The sequence below is a fragment of the Uranotaenia lowii genome, chromosome 2 (assembly GCF_029784155.1).
Source record: "Uranotaenia lowii strain MFRU-FL chromosome 2, ASM2978415v1, whole genome shotgun sequence".
NCBI lineage: Eukaryota > Metazoa > Arthropoda > Insecta > Diptera > Culicidae > Uranotaenia > Uranotaenia lowii.
This window is the reverse complement of record NC_073692.1, coordinates 201,273,722-201,297,419: the sequence shown is the minus strand read 5'-3', so window position 1 is coordinate 201,297,419 and position 23,698 is coordinate 201,273,722. Positions and strand designations below refer to the sequence as shown.

At 33.3% G+C, this 23,698-nt stretch overlaps 1 protein-coding gene across 1 annotated transcript in view; it reads right to left on the bottom strand.

Annotated features, from left to right (window-relative positions):
• LOC129744092 (lachesin-like) overlaps positions 1-23,698 on the bottom strand; it is a 355,022-nt gene that overhangs the window by 2,449 nt on the left and 328,875 nt on the right. The window contains exon 8 of the mRNA XM_055736457.1: positions 13,569-13,697. Coding sequence (XP_055592432.1) covers positions 13,569-13,697 — 129 coding nt within the window. The remainder of the gene's footprint in view (positions 1-13,568; positions 13,698-23,698) is intronic.

Here is a 23,698-nt window from a genome sequence, read left to right as displayed (position 1 = left end):
TCTCTTTCCTTTCCCTGTTTACCCACTGCCAAGTGGGTCCATATATCAATGGACACCTTTTTTGTTCTCAAATACCCTTCCATACTTAATTTGGTTCCTTTTTCTCTAATTATTCTCGAGTTGAGTTATGCAATAAAAATTGTATAGAAGCCTCACTTCTTCCTGCCTATCTTCCCAGAGGAAGAAAAGAGGAGTCTCAAATAACACTAGTTTACAAAATTTAAAAAAAAACGTGAACTTCATCGACTGACCCAAATTTTTAATGTAAAATCGGGCGCTAAATTCGAAAATGAAATACAAAAAAAATCTCAGTAGAACAGTTTTCGAGCTATGATCCAAATATGAAATTTTGAAATAGTTGTTGTACTTATATTCAAATATCTCGAACTGCATACCATTAATTTGGACATTCGCTTTCATACTGTTGGAGAAGTAAGTCGTGTTTCACTCGAGCTCGTCCAAAGTGTGTATTGTGTGTAGTGCTGACCTTGAGTCGAAGTTATACAAAGGCTGCTGCATAACCAGAGAAACGTTAGAGGAGAAGCTAAGTACAACATATAATAATAGATTTCGAATAAAAAGAAAGTTTGATTGCCATTAAAATGAGTCATGAAAGTGGGGGTTCTCCACTTTCTGACTTCAGAGAAACCCAGAATGTCACAATGGTTGAAATAACTTCCGACACGCGTGATTCCATTGATTTATCTTCAGATCCACGACCACAAGTTTTGCCCAATAAAGTATCTGAATCTGTATTGCCTTTTAAGCAACCATGTGCTCTGCCATCCATCCCAAATTCTTTTTCTTTTCCCCCATCATGTTTCCCTTCTAATCAAAACCCTCAAAACTCTCAAGCATTACCTCCAAGAGTTGTATCGCTTACAGCTGCCGCCGAGCAGAGCGATGCCTCAAATGCTTTGTTGCCATCATCGTCACCACAAAACAATGAACGTGTGAAACAGTATTCCGAAAGCAGTCCCGGCCCTTATCAAATCTATTTTAGACCAAAAAAAAAGCCGTTAAACATAGTTACGATTTCTAAGGAGTTGCATAAAAAGTATCCGTCCATCTTGGAAATCAAGAAAACTGCGCACAATCGACTCCGTGTAATAGTTGATAAAAGAAAGCATGCAAATGCGATAGTTTGTGATCCTCTCTTCACTCTTGAATATTCAGTGTATGTACCTAGTTTGATGGTAGAAATTGATGGAGTTATTTCGGACAAATATATTGATACATGTGATATTCTTGAGGGTTGTGGCCGTTGGAGAAACGGTGCTATTCCTCCAGTTAGAATTTTAGACTGTCGTCGTTTACATGATGTTTCTCACGTTGATGGTAAAAAAGTTTACTCTGATTCGGCTTCAGTTAGAGTAACGTTTGAAGGTACAGTGTTGCCAGATTACGTTGAGGTAGAAAAAGTTTTATTTTCTGTTCGAGCATACATTCCTAAACTAATGTATTGTGAAAAGTGTAGGCAGCTCAATCATACGGAAAAGTATTGTTCAAATAAGACTAAATGCGGGAAATGCGGGCAAAATCACGCAGCATCTGAGTGTAAGATTTTGAATAGTAAATGCTTTCATTGTAATGCATCGCATCTGAATATTACAGACTGCCCCATGTATCTTAAAGCGAAAGGTGAATGGAAAAAAACAGTAAAAGAGTCAAATAAACTTACATATGCTGAGATGCTTAAACGTTCTGAGGGTATTCAAATTAATAATCGTTTTGATGTTCTCTCTGAAAATTCAGATTTAGAACACGTGTTGGATTCTCAGATTGAGGAGGGAACTAGTAGTAGGAAGAGAAAACAGTTAACTCGCCCAAAGATTCTTAAAAAAGAATCGAGAAGAATGTCAACAGTTGATCCAATCCCTAATTGTTCATATCCTGTTTTGAAACCTCAAAAATTGTATCCACCTGGATTTATCAATTTAAATAGTAAACAAATCCCTGAACCACCATCCGAAAATTCAAAAAATTCAAATGTTGATAATTTATCGAATAAAATTGATGAAGGGTTTTCAATTGAAAGTATTATTGAAATGTTGTTCGAAGTTTTTGAAGTTCCAGATTCTTTTAAATCAATTGTTCTCATATTTATGCCCCTCATTAAAAAAGTTCTCAAAAAAATTAGTACAAAATGGCCCCTCATTGCTTCTTTATTAGATCATGATGTATAGAAAACTTAAACTATTACAATGGAATGCTAGAAGTATTGTGCCCAAAAAGGAATCATTAATGATTCTTTTGAATGATTACAATATTGATATATTTTGTATTTGTGAAACATGGTTAGTGCAAGGTATGAACTTACAGATCCCTGGTTTTAATATTTTAAGAGAAGACAGAGATACGCCTTATGGAGGAGTTCTTCTAGGGATTAAAAAAGATATTGAGTTTGAAAAATTGAATCTTCCAAAATTTGACAAATTAGAAGAAGTTTCAGCATTATGTAAAATAGGTAGTTTTCGTTTTGCAGTATCTTCATTATACATTCCACCAACTCCGTATAACTTAAATAGTGTACAAATTAAGACACTTGTTAATGCCATTCCTGAGCCTAAAATATTGCTAGGAGATTTTAATTCCCATGGTTGCGCTTGGGGAGAGAATTTTGATGATTCCAGAGCAATCACGCTGTATGAACTTTGTGACGAAGAAAACCTTACCATATTGAATGATGGACGTGTCACAAGAATAGGGGCTCCTAATTCTAGAGATTCAGCAATAGACTTAACACTATCTTCGAACGCTTTAGCTCTTGTTTGTAGTTGGAATGTTTTAGAAGATTTGAATGGCAGTGATCATCTTCCAATAGTTATTGAAATTAAAAATGAGAATAATATTGAAGACATTTCGTTTATTTATGATTTAACTAAAAATATAGATTGGAAAGTGTATCAAAATTCACTATCGGAAAAAATGTATGAGTACGAAATGTATCATCATTCGTTCAATATTTTAGATGAATACCAATTCTTATGCAAAACTATTATAGACTGTGCTAAGGAAGCGCAAAATAAGCCTATACATTCAGTTCTTGGTTCTAGAAGAAAAGGTCAACCGTGGTGGGATCAGGAATGTTCAAAAAAATACTCCGAAAAGAAAAATTCCTTCAAAAAGTTTAGAAAATTTCGAAAAACCGATGATTTTAAAAACTATCAACAATTAGAGTATGAATGTCGTAAACTTTTTCAAAGCAAGAAAAAACATTATTGGCAAACTCGAATTGCTACATTTACTAGAACTACAGCATTATCAACATTGTGGAGAACTGCCAAAAACTTAAGGAATACTGTAAATGAAAATTTACAAAAGTATTCAGAAGATTGGGTTGAAGAATTTGCACAGAAAATTTGCCCTGACTATGTTTATAAATTAGTTGATGAGTTCAGAACTAATAATGATAACGAAGATTTAGCATCTCCAATAAAAATGATTGAGTTTTCTAGAGCGTTATTATCAAGCTCAAATACTGCTGCAGGATTAGATGGAATAAAATTTAAACTGTTACAGAACATGCCAGTCTGCTCTAAGCAAATGTTGTTGAACTTGTATAACAAAATGATTGATGCAAATGTAGTGCCAGATGAATGGAAGGTTATAAAAGTGGTTCCTATTTTAAAACCAGGAAAGGATTCCTGCGATTATCGATCATATCGACCTATAAGTTTGTTACCTTGCCCTAGAAAAACTTTGGAAAGAATATTGCTGAATAGATTAGAAAATTGGGCTGAAAGAAATAAGTTTTTGTCTATGTCGCAATATGGATTCAGAAGAAATAAAAGTACTTCTGATTGTTTGGCTGAATTAACAGTAGATATAGAAATAGGATTTGCAAAACAAGAACATACACCCGCTGTTTTTCTGGACATATCTGGAGCATATGATTCAGTTAATATAGAAATTCTTTGCGAAAAGCTTATCAGGAAAGGAATCCCAACAAAAATTTGTCAGTTTCTTTATAATTTACTTAAGGAAAAAGAAATGTGCTTTTATGTAAATAATAGGTTTAAATGCCAAAGAACAAGTTATCTAGGGCTTCCTCAAGACTCAACATTAAGTCCTTTCCTTTATAATTTTTATGTAAAAGAAATTGATAATTGTATAGCTGATGGTGTATCAATTTTACAATTTGCTGATGATATTGTCGTATATAAATCGGGGAAAAATATATCTGATACTCAAGAAAAATTACAATTAACTCTTAATAATCTGAATAAATGGGCTATGAGCTTAGGGTTAGAGTTTTCAACAGAGAAATCAGAAATGATTGTTTTTACCAAAAAAACTAAGCCTGTAATTATCAATTTATCAATGAGAGGAAACCAGCTTAAAAGAACATTGGCGGTCAAATATCTTGGCGTTTGGTTTGACACGAAACTATTATGGCGAAAACATATCGAATTTTTGATTAAAAAATGCACAAAACGAGTAAACTTTTTAAAAACCATAACTGGTTCCTGGTGGGGAGCGCATCCACAGGATTTGATTGTTCTATATAGAACAACAATTCTCTCGGTTCTTCAGTATGGATGCTTCTGTTTTCATTTCGCAGCAAATAGTCATATTATTAAATTAGCTCGAATTCAGTTTAGATGCTTAAGAATAGCTTTAGGAAGTTTTATTTCAACACATACTATGTCTCTAGAAGTAATTGCTGGGGTGATGCCTTTAGAACTGAATTTCTTTGAATTGAATCTCAGGCAGTTATTTAGGTTTCAAGCAAGACATAGTTCAATAATTGGAAAGCTAGATCATTTGTTTGAATTGAAGCCAGGACTTAAGTTTTTAAGCGTGTATAGGAGCTTTTCATGTATTCAAACATATGCTGCTCCCACTGAATCTATTTTTGATTTTTTTAACGATGAAATTCAATATATTCCTGACGTTAGTTTTCAATTTAAGAAAGGAAAAGATAAAATACCAACTAATCTTAGAAATCAGATGGTAAATCATATTTTTAGAAGTACTTTTGATGAATTTGATTCACGCAGTTTTATTTTTACGGACGGTTCTTTAATAAATTTTGAAGCTGGTTTTGGTGTTTATCACTCCGAGTCCTCCCATTTTTATAAATTAAAAAGTCCATGTACAGTTTTTGTGGCCGAGTTGATAGCAATTTTTTTCTCTTGTGAGCTAATCAAAAGTCTACCTGTTGCAAGGTACTTTATATTTTCAGATAGTATGAGCTCTTTAAAAGCACTTACATCCAGTAGATTATTATCAAATATTAATATATTTGTTCTGAAAATCAAAAAGGTTCTGATGGAGTTGGAAAAATTAGGATACACAGTTAATTTGTTTTGGATTCCTTCACATTGTGGAATTGTTGGTAACGAGAAGGCTGATCTTTTAGCTAAACAAGGTGCTGTAAGCGATAACATCTATCTAAGAGGATATCAACCAACTGAACTATATCCTTTTGCCCATTCCATATCAATGACTATGTGGCAGAGCAAGTGGCTAAATAGTGAGTTTGGAAGGTTCTGCTTTTCAATTTTTCCTGAAGTGAGAGAGATATCTTGGTTTAGTAATAAATCTCTTGGGCGAACATTCATTAAAGTTTTCTCTAGATTAATGTCAAATCATTACAACTTGGCTGTTCATTTATTCAGAATAAATTTAACAAATACAAATATTTGCGATTGTGAGAATGGGTATGAAGATATTGATCATATATTATGGCATTGTTCAAAGTATTCCAATGAACGCGATATTCTAAGAAGCTCATTATCTACTCAATCGTTTGGGACACCATTACGTGACATTTTGGGTCAATTAGATCTGGCATTAATGAAAAAAATATTCGATTTCTTAAAAAATGTTGACTTGCAACTCTGAACAACACAAAGACGAGCTGACAAACAACCAAGGATAAACTGTTACCCATTGGAGACAAGAATATAAAATTCAAGACTACTGAAAAATGGTAGAAACTACCAAGTGTATACAAAAACAAAAACGAATAATTCTAGTTTTATATTATGTATAAATACTATTAATTATATTCAACATGCAGTCGGCTCAAAATGATAAGTTATCAAGAGCCTTAGATTAAGTATTTTATTGTTAATAAAGGATTAAAAAAAAAACCATTAATTTGAAATTTCTTCTTTGTATATTGATGGTGAATAAATTGGCTATCGATCATCTGAACTTTATTTTTGCGTATGATCCACACTATTGTTGATATATGTGATGGAAAAAATGATAAAAATGCATTTTTTTGAAGAAAATTTTGTTTTATCGACCAGTTTAGACTTGATGGTAACATTTAAAAAGTCTGATTGTCTATAGACCGTAAATGTCAATTTAAAACAAAAATTTAAAGTGGTAATTTATCAAAATCGGTTGAAAGTTGAAGAATTTATGGTTGTTTTACTAAAACAGGAATATTTGCATTTTTAAGTAATTTAACAAACCGCAGTGTACTTATCTTTATAAAGAAGAATTAAACATGATAAATCTCACTTGCTCCAAGCGCAAACTGATCATTAAGCTATCAAAAGATCACATGCCAAATTTAAGTAAGATCTGACCACGGGGAGGGGTTGCTTGAGTCTCAAGCGTGAATGGGATTTTAAGGAAATTTGCTCGAGAGAAGCAAAAAAAACTGGTTTTTCATTGATAACTTTTTTCTGCATTGACTGATTACATTTGGTCAGTATTTTTCTTAAATTCTTAATCAAGACAAATTTTCCACCCGAAGATTGCAACACGATTGGACTTGAAACAAAATAGTTTTTGCAGTTCAAAGATTGTATTTTGACCGCAAATTCTCGTCTTACACGCAATGCGTAAAATGTACTCATTAAAAGTTAGACGACAATTTCCGGCAAAAATAAAAATTTTAAACCGTATTAACTTTTTTTTTGTTTTAAGTTTAATCGTATTGCAGTCTATGGTTGAAATATTTGTCTCAATTAGAGCTTTAAGAAAAATAAGAAAAAGTTGATGCTTTTCTTACTTGGACGTTATCTCAAAAACCACTTTATATATCGCCACCACATTACTAAGAAGCTTCACTGAAAATTTCAATCCCTACATCCCTCCAATTTATTCACATTTTTTTTTCTGGGGTTTCGAAATCACTGACTTAAAGTTCTGAATATGAATCATAATTTTAAATAACTCATTACTAACTAACTGGAAATAACATTGTTTTGAAACTTTTATTCTGATTTATTTTGAATCGTATTTGTAAAATTTATTATTTTTTTGATTTTGTGTGTCTTGAGTAAAAAAAATGGCTTTTTAAGAACAATGTCAAGAAAACAAAATCGGCATCCCTGACAATTTGCCACATATAAGAGGAGACTTTCCTCTTTTCAACACCCTATTAAGGAAGAAAATTGATTGATGGGTCTAGAATAAGGTTGCCAGAAGTTTTTTTGCTCGTATCCGGGCCGGAAAAACCCGGCAATTTTCATATAAAAACCTGGTAAAATCCAGGCAAATTTAGTCAAAACTCAGAAATTCCTCAACAAAAATCAAGAAAAAAAATTTTAGATTTTGAACCGTATTTAAGGCTTCCAAAAAACCTTTCATAATTATTTTTATAAAATTTGCTCAAAAAAATTTTGTTTTGGAGGTATTTTACATTTTTGAGCTCAGATGTGTCAAAATCCCATCAAAAAGACATAAATTCAAAATTTTTTCTTATTAAAAATGACTTTTAAGCAAAATTTTCGACAAACATATTTAATACAGTACACTACCTCCCTCCCCTCCCTATGGCCCCCCTTAAGATTTATTTGTACTATGGACAACTCTGGTTGTGGTTTCAGCAAAAAAAAATTAAAATTTCTGTTTTCGTAACCATTGATGTGTGTGTTGTTTGTTTTCGGAAACTCTTTATTCTATTATGAAAGAAATATGTTATTTGGTGAGTTTCTAAGAATATTGTTTCCTTTCAACATCAAATTTCCAGCTTAAAGAGTACTTTAAGTATATTATCCATAATTAAATAAAAACAACAGGGGCAATCCGTATGAACTATTTACTGTTTTGTTAACGAGACTATACACAAAATTGAAATGAAAATAAGTACACAGAAGTTTTAAGGGATGGACAATTCATTTCAGGTATCAATTTTTGTATAAGAGGCCAGTGGCCAGCAAAAGGGGTCATCCATACTACAAAAATTCTATCTTGTTGGTATTCACGTTACTATTCATTGGATTGAGATGAAAATTTGCACATCAAATTTTATGTACAGGATCGGCAAAAGGGTCATCCATATTAATTGTTCAATGTGTTTGCTATTTTTACGATATTATGCATCGGACCGACACGAAAATTGAAACACGAGCGGTTTGCAGGACAAGAAATCTATTCCCTTGTGTAAGGTTGTCCACATTAACCGTTCAAAGTTTTTGCAAAAGTTACTTTTTTTGCCTTATTTTCAATATTTTTTTTTTGCTACTACGTAGAACCTCTCCGCATTTCTAGAACTTATAAAAATTGAGTTAAATGTAATTTTTGGCGTTTTCAGGGAGCAATACTATATTTTACAATAATTGAATTGTAACTTTATTCACTCAACTCAAAACAACATTCTAAGTTCGTAAGAAATGATCATAAAGAATACATCTTCGTTACCTTGCTTTTGATGATTTGCTATAGTGTTGCCAGTTATTCTATGATTAGTTCTAGATCATTTTTGTTGGTAATTTAAATTTTCTTCGAAATTAAATATATTCCAAAGCTTTTGATTAAAAATCATATTTATCAAAATTTTCAAAGTTATTATTTATTATACGAATACTTGAAAATTTTGCTCGAGTATTTTGTTTACATATCTTCAAAAAAAAAGGTGTTCTTGATCTCATGATCGAGTTTTTCCTTCCTGAGAGTATTCTCTAGACTGTGGAAAACTTTGAGAAATGTCAATTTGTTCATTTTAAAGGTTTTAAAAGAATACACCGTGCATAAATTATGAAACACATTGAGGACCGCGAAAAAATCGAAGCTGAAATAGACCGATATTCGGCCTTTTTTATCGCAGAAAAAAAATCTCTACAATTTTTTTTATTTTATCTTTGTATTACCGAAAATGTTGCCTTAAACTTTGTAGATTAAAGTTTCTAGATTAAATTTGCATCATTCGGGTAATGCTTCTGAATATAATTGTGGCAAGCGAAAAAACAAGATATCTTTTATTTTGCACGCAATGTTTTAAAATGAATGTTAAATTCTCGATTTAAGCTTTAAAATAAACTTTAGGAAGGTATGCAAGGTGACAATCAAGTTCCCATACTTTTTGAAAATACTTATAACTTCCTTATATAGTATCAAATCGAATCAACCAAAAATTTAATAGGGGAGCTGGGTATAAAACGCACAGAGCAGACTGGATGCACCACCATCACTAAACAAATATTTTAAAACTTTCTGAAAATGCCAGTGTGTTCTATTTACACTATTATGCGTCCCTAAACATTTGAGTACCTTCTAAGTTTTCTACATTACTTAAATTTGACGAAAAACGAAAACTAAAATTTTCGGGAGTTTTTCTTGCCATTTTTTTCTGCTTTTCGCGTGAGGATTTACGGCATCTAAAAGCAAAAAAGAATCACCTGTCATCTGTTTTAAAATTGAAAATTGGAATTGTTATTGATCACACAACGAAAAAATTCCTTATCCAATTATTATTTCTGTTATTTGAACGATTTCAAATAACCATGTCGAGGCAGGGCGAAGCATGCCATGTCCGTTTATTTATTATCATATATAACATTTATTTAAATTTATGGGTAATTTACATCAATACGTTTTTGAAGAAATTTGTAAGTTGAGTTGGAAAACATAACTTGAATGTAAAAGGAAATATTTGAAATTCCTGAATTTCATATAGATCTAATTAACTATTCAGAATGTCAGTATATCTGGCAGCACTGCGCGTTGCAATACAATATTCGATCTGGGAAATAAAATAGACGTTTTTTTCAACTGCTAAACAATTTTGAGGGCATTTGAATCAACTTACACGTATTGAACGTAAACCATTGCGTTTGGGTACACATATGCGCACTTTACCCTTTCAAAATTTCACGATTAGGAAGCATATTGTTGGTTTAAGTGTTCTTGATTATATATGTTAAGTGGAATACAGTATCCTTTTCAAATATAATTTTCAAATTAACTGAATTACATACTTCGTTTGCGAGTTATAAAAGATTCTTCTTAACGTGTGCGTCATACCTCTAGTTTCCCTACATTCTTTGGAATCTTGGCTACTTGATTGAACCGAAAAAAAAACAAAAATAGCTCAAAATACCCTCCTTAGACATTCATATTTTTTTTTTTTTCATAAAATGGAGTAATAATTCGACGATGCTCGCAACAGCAACTCGCAACAAGGTTTCCATCACCGACGCTTAAATTTAGACAACTGTGCCACTTTACTACCACCGATTGCACAAGAAGAGACTGCAAAAAAATTCGACAGCAAAACAAAATTTTCTAAAAAACAATTAGGAGTTTTTCTTGGAAACTACTTGGAAGGACCCCTGTGGGGTTTTCTGAGTTCAATTTCAAGACCAATGCTTGGAGCTACACGAATCCCGCAAAATCGATCATTGCCATCTGTAAAATGTAGTTTTTTTTCACTTTTAGGAATCAAGAATACTCGCCTGTAAAACTCACAGGTCTACACCTAAAAAGCATTTAATGGAATCCATCTTGTAGGGAAAATTCTCTGCTTCAAGATGAGGTAAAGGAGTTGACACAAAAATCACACTGACATAGGTTTGGAACGTCATTTACGGAAGAAGTGCAAACGAGCATCGTCGAAGGCATTCACAACTAACTGAAGGAATTCTTCGTGGTTTCTTTTGTTGATTTTGTTCGGTGATGGACTAAACTACGAGAGGAGAATGAACGAGAGCGAGTTGAAAATTTAAAAAATAAGACGCCTCAACGACAACTATCAGCAGCAGCAGCAACAAATAGACGCCCAATTAGAGCCGAGAGACGGCCCTAGCAGGTGGAAAAATTGCTTTTTGTGAATATTTCCCAATGTGTGTTTTTATAATTATTTTAATTAGGTTTTAAAAATTGTAACTTAATTTTTTTTTCAACATTTATCTATATATATAAAAATGAATGTTTGTCTGTCTGTCTGTTCCCTATAGACTCGGAAACTACTGAACCGATCATCGTCAAAATTGGCATCTGAGGGTTTTTGAGGCCGGGGATGGTTTCTGTAATAGTCAAAACTCCATCCGACTTAAGAAAGGGGGGGCTTCCATACAAAATATGTAATTTTTCGAAACAAATTAAAGTCATGACATCCATTTTCTCGAGATTTTTTCTTCCTCTGGGCGGTTTGTTTTTCGTCTCCAAGGTCGAGGCGTCGAGCTAACGTCGCAAAAGGATAGTAACCCAGGCATAGCATACTAATCAGTGGGAATATTTTGGCGCGTATTTCTCAACCAAGCATATTTTCAATGCAAGGGGTGGCGATATGAAGCCTTGGTGTGATTTTTTTTCTACTTGATTCCTAGCTCATTTGTACAGCACAAGGTTATAAATAACGCCTAGATGAGACCCAGATTGACATTTTGCCGATCGAATAAAACATATACATTTTTTTGGCCAAAATCTGAAATTGAAAAGTCATGGCATCCATGTTTATAGATTTTCTTTTATTTGAGGGGTTTGTTTTTCGTCTCTATGGTCAAGCAAACGTCGTCGCAAATCTAAAGCATACTGTTCATTGATCGCTGGAAAAATTTAACAATCAGGCGCCTGTTTCTCAACCCAGTACCTATGTTTCTTATGCACGTGGGGACGATACGCAACCTAGATGTGTTTTTTTCTTGCTTAATTGCACGTGGTAATAAATGACGCCTAGATGTGACACGGATTGGTATTTTATCAATCGAATCATAACCAATTGAAAGTTTCGCAAAAATACTTCCATATTTAGTTTGTGTTAATGGAGGTAGCATTCGACTTTTCATTCAAGGAACATTAGAACATGTTCAAACGTTCAACATTTTCGGTTAAAAAAAAATTGAAAATTATGTTTTCTTCTAGAAATTTTTACTTCGGCCCAAAAACACAACTGAAACTAATTTAAAAATGAAACTGGGTGCTTTTTACTTTAAATAATTCTGAACAAACCATCGTACTTTTTTATTACATACCAATTCAAGTACGTAATTAATATGAAATGTGTTTTTGTGTTACATGGCTGCATAAAAGAGACTTTTGATACGCTTCGTTTTTGAAAAGCGAGACTTTAGAATTGATAATTAACTGGACGCAAAGTTTTTATGAGAAATTTTTAATATACCCTTAAAGTGTTAAAAACAATATTCCCTCCTTTCAACTTACACGGTGGGGCAAGGGCAAACGTCGAACTTTTAAGAAATTCATCTTCAAAATGATTCAATATGTTGGGAAGACCAGAAGGAGTATTCTGAATGTTGAAACTGAAGTGGATATTGAAAATTCTTAAATGTCTTTGTAAATGACCTTTGTCATTCCCTTTGAACGGCATTCGTTAAAAGTGGAGTAAAACATAAATTAATACTGCAGGAATACTGCAGATATATCAGTGAAGCTTGATAGAACACAAAACAGGAATACGCATTAAATCCATTTTAAAGCCATTACTCTGACGCATCTGTAAATAAGCTTTGCATTGACACTTGCCCAAATATACGGACAAATGTCAACTTAAAAATTTGTTTTTGCCATCATTTTTGAATATTTGACCTTCTGCAATTGATATTTTTTTGAATATTAATATTTTTTTCATAGTAAATTTATTAAAAAAAAAGAAATTTTCACTGTATTTAATACATAACTAATTTAAAATATTTTTCATTACCATGATAAGTGCTGTTTTGGAAAACTGCAAGCTATAATGTCTCATGTCCACGAGTTTGGATTATGGCAAAACATTTTTTTAACATAATTTTGGCGCGAAAAGGATAGATATTCAAACTGCTTCGCAGGCGAGAATGGTGAAAAAAGCTGTTTGAAAATGGTTATTAAAAATCTTTTTCATCGTTTTTTTTTTAATTTCTATAGCTTATTTGTTCAACTCCAAAAAATACCCCAAATGCTCTCTTAAATCTAAATTTGAATAAATTTTTACAAACTACACTTATTTTCGGAAGGTGTAGCAAAGCACAACGGGTCAGCTAGTTTGTAATAAATATAGTTTCTGAGAATGGTCAAATAAAGTAGACCGAAACGTAAAACAAGCTAATTTTTTAAAAACATCGTCGAACAAAATCAACAAACGAAATCCCAAAAAATTACATCCAGCGGTGATCTAATCGTCGTGAACTGAAAGAATGAATTGAGTATTGAGGTCGTAGGAGGCAAGTTAGAACCAATTTCGATTTTTTTTGTTTGATTTTGTTGCCAAGGTTCCATAGCATTACACTATTTGTTCATGAGGTTTGATTCGATTAATAAATGAGCATGGTAACGGTTTTGGAGCATTTTTAAAAGTACGGGAACTTTTTTGTCACCCAGTATATCTAAATTTTCCATATTTATGATAAACCTAAAGCAAAAATGTGTACAAAAGTACCCACCTCTATCGAAGAAATTGATTGGTGCCATTGTGGTAGGTCCAAACAGCAGCTCGAAGGACTTGGTTGAGGACATCGTCGTGGTAATCGTTTCCGTTGTCGAGGGTGGTATCGTCGTGGGTGGACTGGATGCTGCAAAAAAGAAAGAAAGAACGAAAAAACAAACCCGGATAAACAAAACACATTCATAAAACCGCTCTGTCTAATAATTTACCCATCTGTGGTGGGTTGTTTTGTGTGTGAGATAGCAATCAGGGATGTTCCAGATTGCGCAGTTCTTCCACCATCGGCAACAGTGTGGAGGGGTTTAAGAGAGAAAAAAAAACAAAACAGCGAACAAAAATCGAACAGATCCACAAAATCTGTGGCCATGGCATTCGATGTGGTCTGGTTTAATCAGATTTCTTTCGACGATAAGTCAAAGATGTGCAAAAGGATACGGTTGAATCTTCGCTATTGGGTGGAAATTGGGAAAGCAAACATCGTAGCTCGCCCGGATATCAATAATAAAGCACATCTGAGACCGAATTTTGCTTTGTCGACATCTTGCGAGATTAATGTAAACATTAAATAAATTTGTTAATTTTGTTGTATTTTCATATTTTGTTATGTTTTCGGCAAATCGGACCAGACTGCACATTTCCTTAGTTTTAACATTGAAAATTTGGACCTGTCCGTATTATTCCGCGCTCTATGGTATGCTTATCCTAAAAGAAGACAAAAAGGAGGCACTATTTGTTTTTCAACCTCTCAATCCTATCAATCTGACACATTACCATTTGTCTATGTCTTATCGAAATTAAAGGGCCTGTTTTTAATTTTGTTGTTCATAGTTTTAATATTTAAATCAACATTCAGTGATAAAAACAAGTATAGTACCACTATGTGTTTACTATTTTTGGGTGAAGCAATTGACGTTGAGGATCAAAAATATAAAATAAAGCTTATTTTTTTAGAAATGGGACACTTTCTTTTGCTAATAGTTTGTTAACTAGTAATTGGACATTCAAAATTTGACAGCATTTGGCTGCCTGTTAAAAGTACTATGCGACCTATTTTTTTTTAGAAATTTAAAATTAACGCGTTTTTGAGATATTTACGATGCAAGAGAAAAAGAAAAATAAAAAAAAAATCACAGTTTCTTTCAAAATTCATCATCATCAAATTTATAGCTGACAAAACCGTTAATAATTCAAAGAATTATTAACAATGTGTGAGTGGTAGAAAAGTATGCAAACACTGTCAAAAGTGTCTGCTGTATAGCCGGTACCGAGGCTATGGAGCAGATGATTTCTGATGAGCGACAAAACTTATGAAATACCCAATTTCAAACAAATTCCAGCGTTTGAATCCTTTACCATGTCTGTTCGTGGCAAGGTCCCGAGTATATAAAAAATGTATTTGCTGGTTTATTTGTACAAAATATAATGATTTGCCAAAATTCAGCTCCTGTGGATCTGCAAAACTTTAGTAGCATTGTGTTGGTGATGAAAAGAACTATCTTGCCTATTTTTGATAGATTTTTAAATTACCGTGTGTTTGAGATATTTACGATGCAAAAAGACATGGTAAGAATAATTTCGCACAAATTTTCTCCTTTTACGCATTTTGCGCCTCAAAAATTCTTGACTTGAAAGCTCATGAACTGTTGATTTTTTCTGATTTTTTTTCGGGTCAAATGGTAAGTATAAGGAGCCACTCTAGGATCCACACGAAGTTCAAGCCAACCATCGGAGTGCAACCCTTGATCTTAAATATGGTAAAAAGTTGATGGTTATTGGGGATAACTGAATGCAGACTCCTTAAATAATGCAAAATATCCATTTACGGCAGGCAAAAAGTGTTGCCTGACTAGCAGACAACAAGTAAATAACTAATAATGATCAGTTCCAAAGATTTCAATCTGTGCATCAGGTTATTACGCAATATGACAGATGTGAATGGACAACAAAATTTATGTTAAAACCGGATATAAAAGATCAAATTCTTCGAGATGCCTACTCATGAAAAGGTTCCAACTAGATTCCAATTGCATTTTACAGGTGAGTTTCTGTAAAATTTCATGATTTTGGAAAGGTTTTGCTTCTGTGGTAAAAAAAAAAATCAATTCGTGACTGGAAAAAGTGTGCAAAGATGAAAAAGACATTTTATGAAAATGTTAGAGTATTTCTTAAAATCATTGATAATAAAGTAATAAAGTAACGTATTCAACTAAAAAAAACTCTAATTTGTTGAAAATTTCCTTAGAAATCAAAGGGAAAAACTACCTCATAAAGCGGGGTAAGTGTAGACACCAGCAGTCCATAACAATTTACGTGACAACTTTTTTCGCTTTGCGTCAATCAAGCTCATCTCTTCAGCATTTGTGAACAACATGTTCTGCATCACATTGAACGCGATTTTATCAAAATTGACCCACTGCTGATTTTTTAATGATTTTTTAAAGTCAAACTATATGAAAAACCGTCCCCACTTACCCCGGTGTACCTTATATAAAAATGGATTTCTGTCTGTCTGTCTGTTTCCTATAGACTCGGAAACTACTGATCCGAATTGCGTGAAACTTGGCAGGAGGGGGTATTGGAGGCAGGGAAGATTCCTATTATGATTTAAGACCCCTCCCTCTCTCATGAAGGGGAGGAGGGGCCTCCCAAACAAAAGACAATTTTTTCATAACTCGAGATCCCATCAAACAAATGGTATCAAATTTTGCATGGGGTGGTATTTGGGAACGAGGAATATTTCTATGAATATAAGGTTCACCTCCCTCCTCTCTGTGGGGTGATAGGAAGGGTAGAGAGGGGCTACCTTACAATTTTTCATATAACTCGAAAACTAATCAAGATATTCAAACCAAAAATGGCATGGGTGGGTATTTAGAAACGAAACATATTTCAATGATTATTTGAGCTCCCTCTTTTCAGTAGAAAGGGAGAGGGGGCCTCTTTTATAATTTTTCACATAACTCAAAAACTAATTAAGCAAATGGAATCAAATTTGACATGTGCAGGTATTTGGGAATGTGATCTGTTCTAATGATTGTTTGAGACCCCTTCCTCCATCCAGCGGGGAGAAAGGAAAGAGGGAGGGAAGTTTCATACAATTTTTATTTTTTTATTTTATTTATTTTAACAATCTTTGCAGATGCTTCCAATTATTTACAGAAATTAAACTATCCCATTCTAGTTTTGAAAACAGATTTCGAAATATGAAAATCAAATTCACTAGCAACTTCATTAAATATAACACAACGTAGAGCGGCGTAGAGCGTATCTGACGAAGCAACGTTGCACTCTCTCTATTTTTTTTTATTGCACCGCCTGATATGGTGCCCAAATTTGCACTCCAAATTCGATAATGCTACGCACAAGAGCACAATACAGTGATTTCAGACTGTAGAAGTCACTAAAAAACTGCGTGTTCCGTCGTATGAAGCCAAGAACTGCGAAACTTTTGGCTACTGTCGTGGAAATATGCTGGGAGAAGTTGACCCAGCAAACATTTATGAAGGTATAACGCAGGAACAACAGAATAATTCAAACAAATATACCAGATAAAAAGATTGTATTAAACTTACCAAAATAGCATATAGCTACAAAATTGGAGGCGATATATCTACAATGACAAGATTCCAACGATTCGATTTTCCAACAAATAGCAAAATAAACCAAAAAAAAATATTTCCTCGACCGAGATTTGAACTCCAGTCCTCCGAGTTCGCAGTCAGGTATCTTACCACTATGCCATCTCATCAGCTGATACGATATACGCTATAGCTCTATAGGTGAGATTTTCTTTTTGCGAACCAGTCAAAGGAAGAATCCGGAGAGAGTGTCAATTGAAGGACCGCCCATTTATCGTAAATCAGTTCACTCAAATCGTAAATGTCGAATTAGCATATTCTCAACTTTTTGGAGACATATTTACGAATTGATTAAACTGCTATCCGATTCAATTTTTTTTGCGCAAAGCTTGTCGTAAATGAATGTTAGAAAATCACTCAATACCAACGTGTTTACGATAGTTATTGAAAATGTCTTAATATTCGATTTGGATTATCATTTCTATTACGATTTCATGTTAGCTGGGGAGCTTGTTGTCTAAAGTGATGCCAAGGTCTTTGACGACCGATGTGCGATTCAAGTTAGTCGTTGACATTTTGTACTCGAAAGTGATGGGACTTCGTTGTCGAGTGAACGTGATGGTAGTACATTTGGTAATATTCGGAGTCATGCCCTTTTGGAGAGCGCAGCAGTCGACTAACGAAGAAATAGTTCGGAAAATTTTGAGGTCGTCGGCGTACAGCAGTTTTTCTGACTCAAGAGTAGCTGTCAAATCGATGATAAAGAGAAGGAATATCAGAGGTCCCAGGTGACTTCCCTGAGGCACTCCCGAGGTTATTTTGAAAGATGTCGAGTAAACAGAGCCCAGTCTTACGAAAGCAGTTCGGCCTACAAGATACGAGGTTATCCAATTGCAGAGCCAATCAGGAAACCCCAATCGCCGCAATTTTTCAACAGCCAAATCATGCGGTACCTTGTCGAAAGCCTTACTCAGGTCTACGTACACAGCGTCAACTTGTTTACGTTTATCAAGCCTGTCAACTAATTTCGATACGTACGTCATTTTAACTGCATAACTCGAGAACTACAACAGCAAATGGAAACAAATTTGGCATGGAACGATATTTGGGTACGAGAAATGCTTCTATGAATATTTGGGATCCCTCACTCCTTCAAAGAGGTGCTTGAAAAGGGGGAGGAGACGTTTCCCTTACAATTTGCAATATAACTGGAGAGCTGATCGAGCAAATGGAAACAAATTTGGCATGTGAGGGTATTTGGATACGAGAAATGTTTCTATTATGAATGGAAGCCCCACCTTTTTTTCATCGGAAAGATATAAAAGGGGAAAGCGGGGCTTCCCCACAAATTTTTTGCATAACTCGAGAATTGATCGAGCAAATGAAACCAAATTTGGATTCATAAAGTATTTGAGTACGAAAAAAACTTTTATGAATATTAAGTTCTAGTCTCTCCATTCAATGGGGAGAACGGGAGATGGTGAAGCTTTCTTTCAAGTTTATGCATAGCTCAAGAATTAACTAACCAATTTTGGCATGGGATGGTATTTCAATACGAGAAATTTTTCTATGTGAAACAATTTCTTTCTTGCAGTAGGAGGATAGAATTGAGAATAAAGGAAGTGAAGAGGAAAGCTTATATTTAACTTTAAAAAAAAATCCGATAAATGGATAAAATGATTCTATGACTATCTGACACATCATCCTCCTTTCAGTGAGTACGTACATAGGAGGAGGGAGGTGAGCCCAATACAATTTTGTTAGCATAAGTTCTCAATTTATGCTAACGCAGCCAATAAATGGAAACAGATATGGCATGGAAAGGTATTTGGTTACGAAATTTGTTTCTACGACTTTTTTTAGACCCCTACTCTTTACAGTGTAGAGAAGGGAAGAAAGGGGGTCTCCATACAATTTTTTTGTTAAGCTTAAAAACATATGAACCATTGAACAAAATTTATATGAGAGGATTTTTGGGCTCGAAAAATATGGGTATGGTTATTAAAGACCACGACCTTCATTCAGCAGGGGATGATGGGAAGGACAGGGAGGGGGGCTCTCTTATCAGTTTTTAGCATAAATCCAAAACATATCAAACAAAAACAACCATATTTTATAAGTTAGATTGTTTGCGTAAGATTAATTTGAGACCCTCCTTTTCCAGGGAAAAGCTTTAAGAAACAGATTAAATTTATCAGAATTTATAAGTCGAGATTTAGTTAATTAGTTTAAGTCATTTTTGTATTGCAATTTGAAACTCCAGCTACAACACTCATTTCATAGTGGTTGCAATTTGATTCAAAATAATGCCAACAAAACAATAAAATTTTGAATAATTTCCGAAAATATCATTTGTTTTTGAAAGGTGTAGCAAAGCACACCGGGTCAGCTAGTGATCAATAAAAATACATAAAAAATAGGAATTCCAAGTTTTGTCGTAAATATTGAAAGCACAAAGCGAACACAAATTAAGTTGACTTTACGCTAAATTTAGCTAAGAAGGTGGTACTTCGAATCTAATGAAAAGTTCATAATTTTTCAACCGCTGGTTTTTCAATTTTAAAATTTCTAGCACTGAATACAGGCGTGGTGATCGGGGTGACCCCCCCCCCCCCCCCCCCCTAAGCGGCAAAACAACGTTACAAAATATCCGCAAATGATCTAATTTCTATAAAAACTTTTATCTTTTCCTAGTAGATGTGCTTATGAACTTTCAAAAAATTTCCACTCCGTGGGGTGTTCGATCAACGAAAAAGCTTGTTTATCTTTAAGATCACTCAAGATTAAAGAAAAGTCGGTCAACCAAACTCAAGCAGCTGTAACTTGCAATCCTCTGGACCGAATTATACCAATCAACTTCTGTTGAATTACTTAAAGTGATGACTTTGAATTTGCTAACCATTTATCTACTTAACATTTGAGCTAGGTTATGAAATGTAGGGAAATTTTTTTGAATTGTCATTAATATCCCTCATATGCCTAAATTTAGCTTAGCTTAGCTTAGCTTGATCGACTACTCACATCCACCTTAAATCATTGAACCCGAAATGTTTTGTACATTTTTTTCAGTAGGCAATAAAAATTCGATGCTATTAGATTTTTTAGATCAATTTAATTTTGATGAAGGTTAACACATTTCGAATTCCATGATCGCTGGCGTGGCTCAGTAGAACTAGTTCCACATCGCCAATGGTTGCTACTCCGTGATTGACCGAGGCCATCAATTTTGCCCAGGGGTCAAAAGAATGGTGTCTGGGATTGACAGCACATTCACAATGAACAAAACTGATGCTCTCTCTTTGAACATCAATAACGGCGCCGGCCACGTCCTAGTAGTCAATGGATAGAGGGAAAATAGAGAAAAAGGATTGAAAGATTCATAACTCGTGCTTTAGGACCGAGGTCACCTCTGCATCCTAGCAAAAAATTGTTGTTGGAAGTATGGGTGAAAGGATATGATCAGGAGGCACTTTTGACTAGTGCTATCATCTAAGACTAAAAATTTTTTCTATAATTTCGTGTTGATACTTTGATAAACTATAAAATCACAGTTAAGTCTAGATTTTTTTGCTCTTAATCAATGATCATTTTATCTAATCCTGCTATGAAACTTTGAGTGCAAATCTTACCTAAGAAAACCATAATATGTACCCAACTTTTAGTAGAAATCAAATGGTTCAAGATTTTCTTTATTATTTCTATCAGTCTCAAAACTGTCTTAAGTTATTTTAATAAATTAGGAACAGACAAACTCAAGAATTAAAAAAATGTATTTAGGAAAAGAAAATTATAAAACGAAATCTTAAGTTCATCATCAATTTATTGTTATAATCACTACAATGAATAATTTTTACTAGTTCCTATAGTATATAAGGAAGATATCAAAATAAATAAAAAAATATACAAGAAGTAATAATCGTGAGTAGATAAACGAACAACTATTAATTGAATTTTCAACTTGTGTGAAGTTAGGCATGATGAAAGAGATTTTGTTTTACTTTACTTTAATTTATATAAATTTTACTATCTCCGATGTCATTACGTTGTATGATTTTATAAAAACACGATGAATATTGATAAGATTGGTTGAAAACTTTGATTAAATTCTAGGGGTTTGCATATCTTCGTTTTTTAAGTTCAGAAAATAATGATTAATGCATGTTTCTATAAACATAACTATTCGAAAACGCTGGCAATGAAGAACTCTATAATGTAGCTACTTTTTGTATAAACTAAATCAATCAAATCTGATATACATAAAAACAATTGTTTATGTTTTTTGATGCTTTCTGGACAGTCTGCAGGTGAATTATTGAAGAACAGTAAGCAAGCTTATTGCTATCAAAGTTTTGAAAGTTTCATTGCGAAAGATTTATTATCTCAATTTTTTAGTTTTTTTTTAATTTAAAGTGGAACTTGACTATTACTTTTAATTTTCAATTGATCATAATTCGTCAACGGATTGCACTTCAAACTTTGTTACGATACATCGATTGAGTCACTTGTACCCTAATTTGAAAAGCTCCATATCCTGTTACGATATGTCAAATGCGTTTTATTATTTTTTTAAATAATAGCTGAGGTCAGGTTGAACCAGTGAATAGTGTTTAAATTAGCCTTCACTAAAGTATGCTAAACTGTTTTATTTCAAATATGCTATACAAGAATAAGAGGGATGATAGTAAAATACACAAAAAACAACTTGTACCATTTAACCAGTATTACATAAATGCATGAAATTATGCACCTTACCCATTATGCATTCACCCAAAATTTATTATGTTCACACTAACACACCTTTGTTTGAGCTATAAGAAATTCTATAACAATTGAACATTTACATAAGGAATGAGGAATTAAATTAATCCCGGAAAATAAAATAATATTGACAATGTAACATAAATTGATCGGATGATGTTAGTTTTCATGATATTACACTTTGAAATTTTTTTTGTTGAAATCATTTACATTTTTCAGCACGTGATTTGTTCATATTTAAATAACGATAAAAAGGTCGATCAGTTAAAAATATATAGCTATCAATAGCATTTTTAACATAATTTTAAGATCTTGCTTTTAAATAGGATATTTACTGTTACGATAATCTTAAACTGAAATTATAATTTATGATTAAAAACATCTTAATTTAGCTAGAATAGGTACGTTATTAATATATGATTTTGAAAATGTACTTAGCTTGGGTTGATATCAGGGTCATCAAATCCGTTTAGCCCATCGTTTGTTAAAATTGATTTTCACTAGAATATAATCATCTCCAGACGTTGCGCAGGCGTAAGTAAGGATCCGAACCTTCTTAAAAACTTTTACAGCGCCATCTGATTTAAATTTTCTGAAGTTTTGAAGTAGGAATGTATGTGTATTGCACGGCACGGCACCGTAGCAACGTAGCGTCATCCAAAGACCATTTTTCACAAACAAAAACCACTAATTTCTTCGATTAGACGATATCGATTTTTTGAACTTCACACTAAATACGTTCCCAAACACTTGATTTATTGGTTTCACGAGAAATAATGATTAATTTAATGCTAAAACACCAAAGATTTCACGTTAACTTTTACCGGGAAAAAACGCGTTCGCTACAAGCCAGTGCTCCCGAACTCCTCTATCCCTCATATGCCTAAATTTACATGAGAAAATTGTGATAAATTTTGTATTTGTTTCAAAATCTGAGCTTCTTAATCCTTCATTATGTTTTGAATTTTTAAGGAATGACAAATTGAAAATAGTCAAAAAGGGAAAGGAATATTGCTATAACACTGAAATACCTGAATATTTTTTATTCTGAAGTCATACATTGATTGCCTTCACCATGCAGTTTTTTTCATTCGATCAAATAGAAGAAAAAAAAACTCAAACTATATACATATTTACGGAATCATAAGATTGACAATTTCCCTTAATTTTCAGAAATTAATATCATGTTTAATGGATTAACAGATCTTGGTCATTCAGAGAAGTGAATTAATACCTTTGGACTTTAAGTGTTAAATTCCCTAGTAAGAAATTTAAATTGTCGTCACATTCTCCATTGGAGTGATCAGTTTTCCAGTAGTCGCTTAAGAAACGCGTGACTTCAATTGACAGTCTTTGGTACCTTCTAACAATTCTCTTTAACACCAATAATTCACAAAATAAATTCAATCGTTATATACAACATGTTGATGCCGCATGAAATCCATTTTCAAGGAAGATTCGGAAACGGAAACAAAAAAAAAACAAATCTATTATAACAACTAAAAATTGAAAATTAGTTTCAATTCGTGAACGTCATATAGTGTAGTGAAATGAAATGTCTTAAGCCTAAGGTGTTTTTGATTTGCTTGTTAACATTTAGTTTTAAACACCTTTTAAGATCATTTCCGTTACTACGATGAAAATTTAACTTGAAAAAATCTCCATGGGGTGGGTAATTAAACTCACAAACCTTTTTTATTTGTTCTGCTATTCAAAGGATGGCCTAAGGATATATAAAGCCACGGTACAGATGGAAGTGACAAACCAGGACATCATTTCTTCAAATGTACAG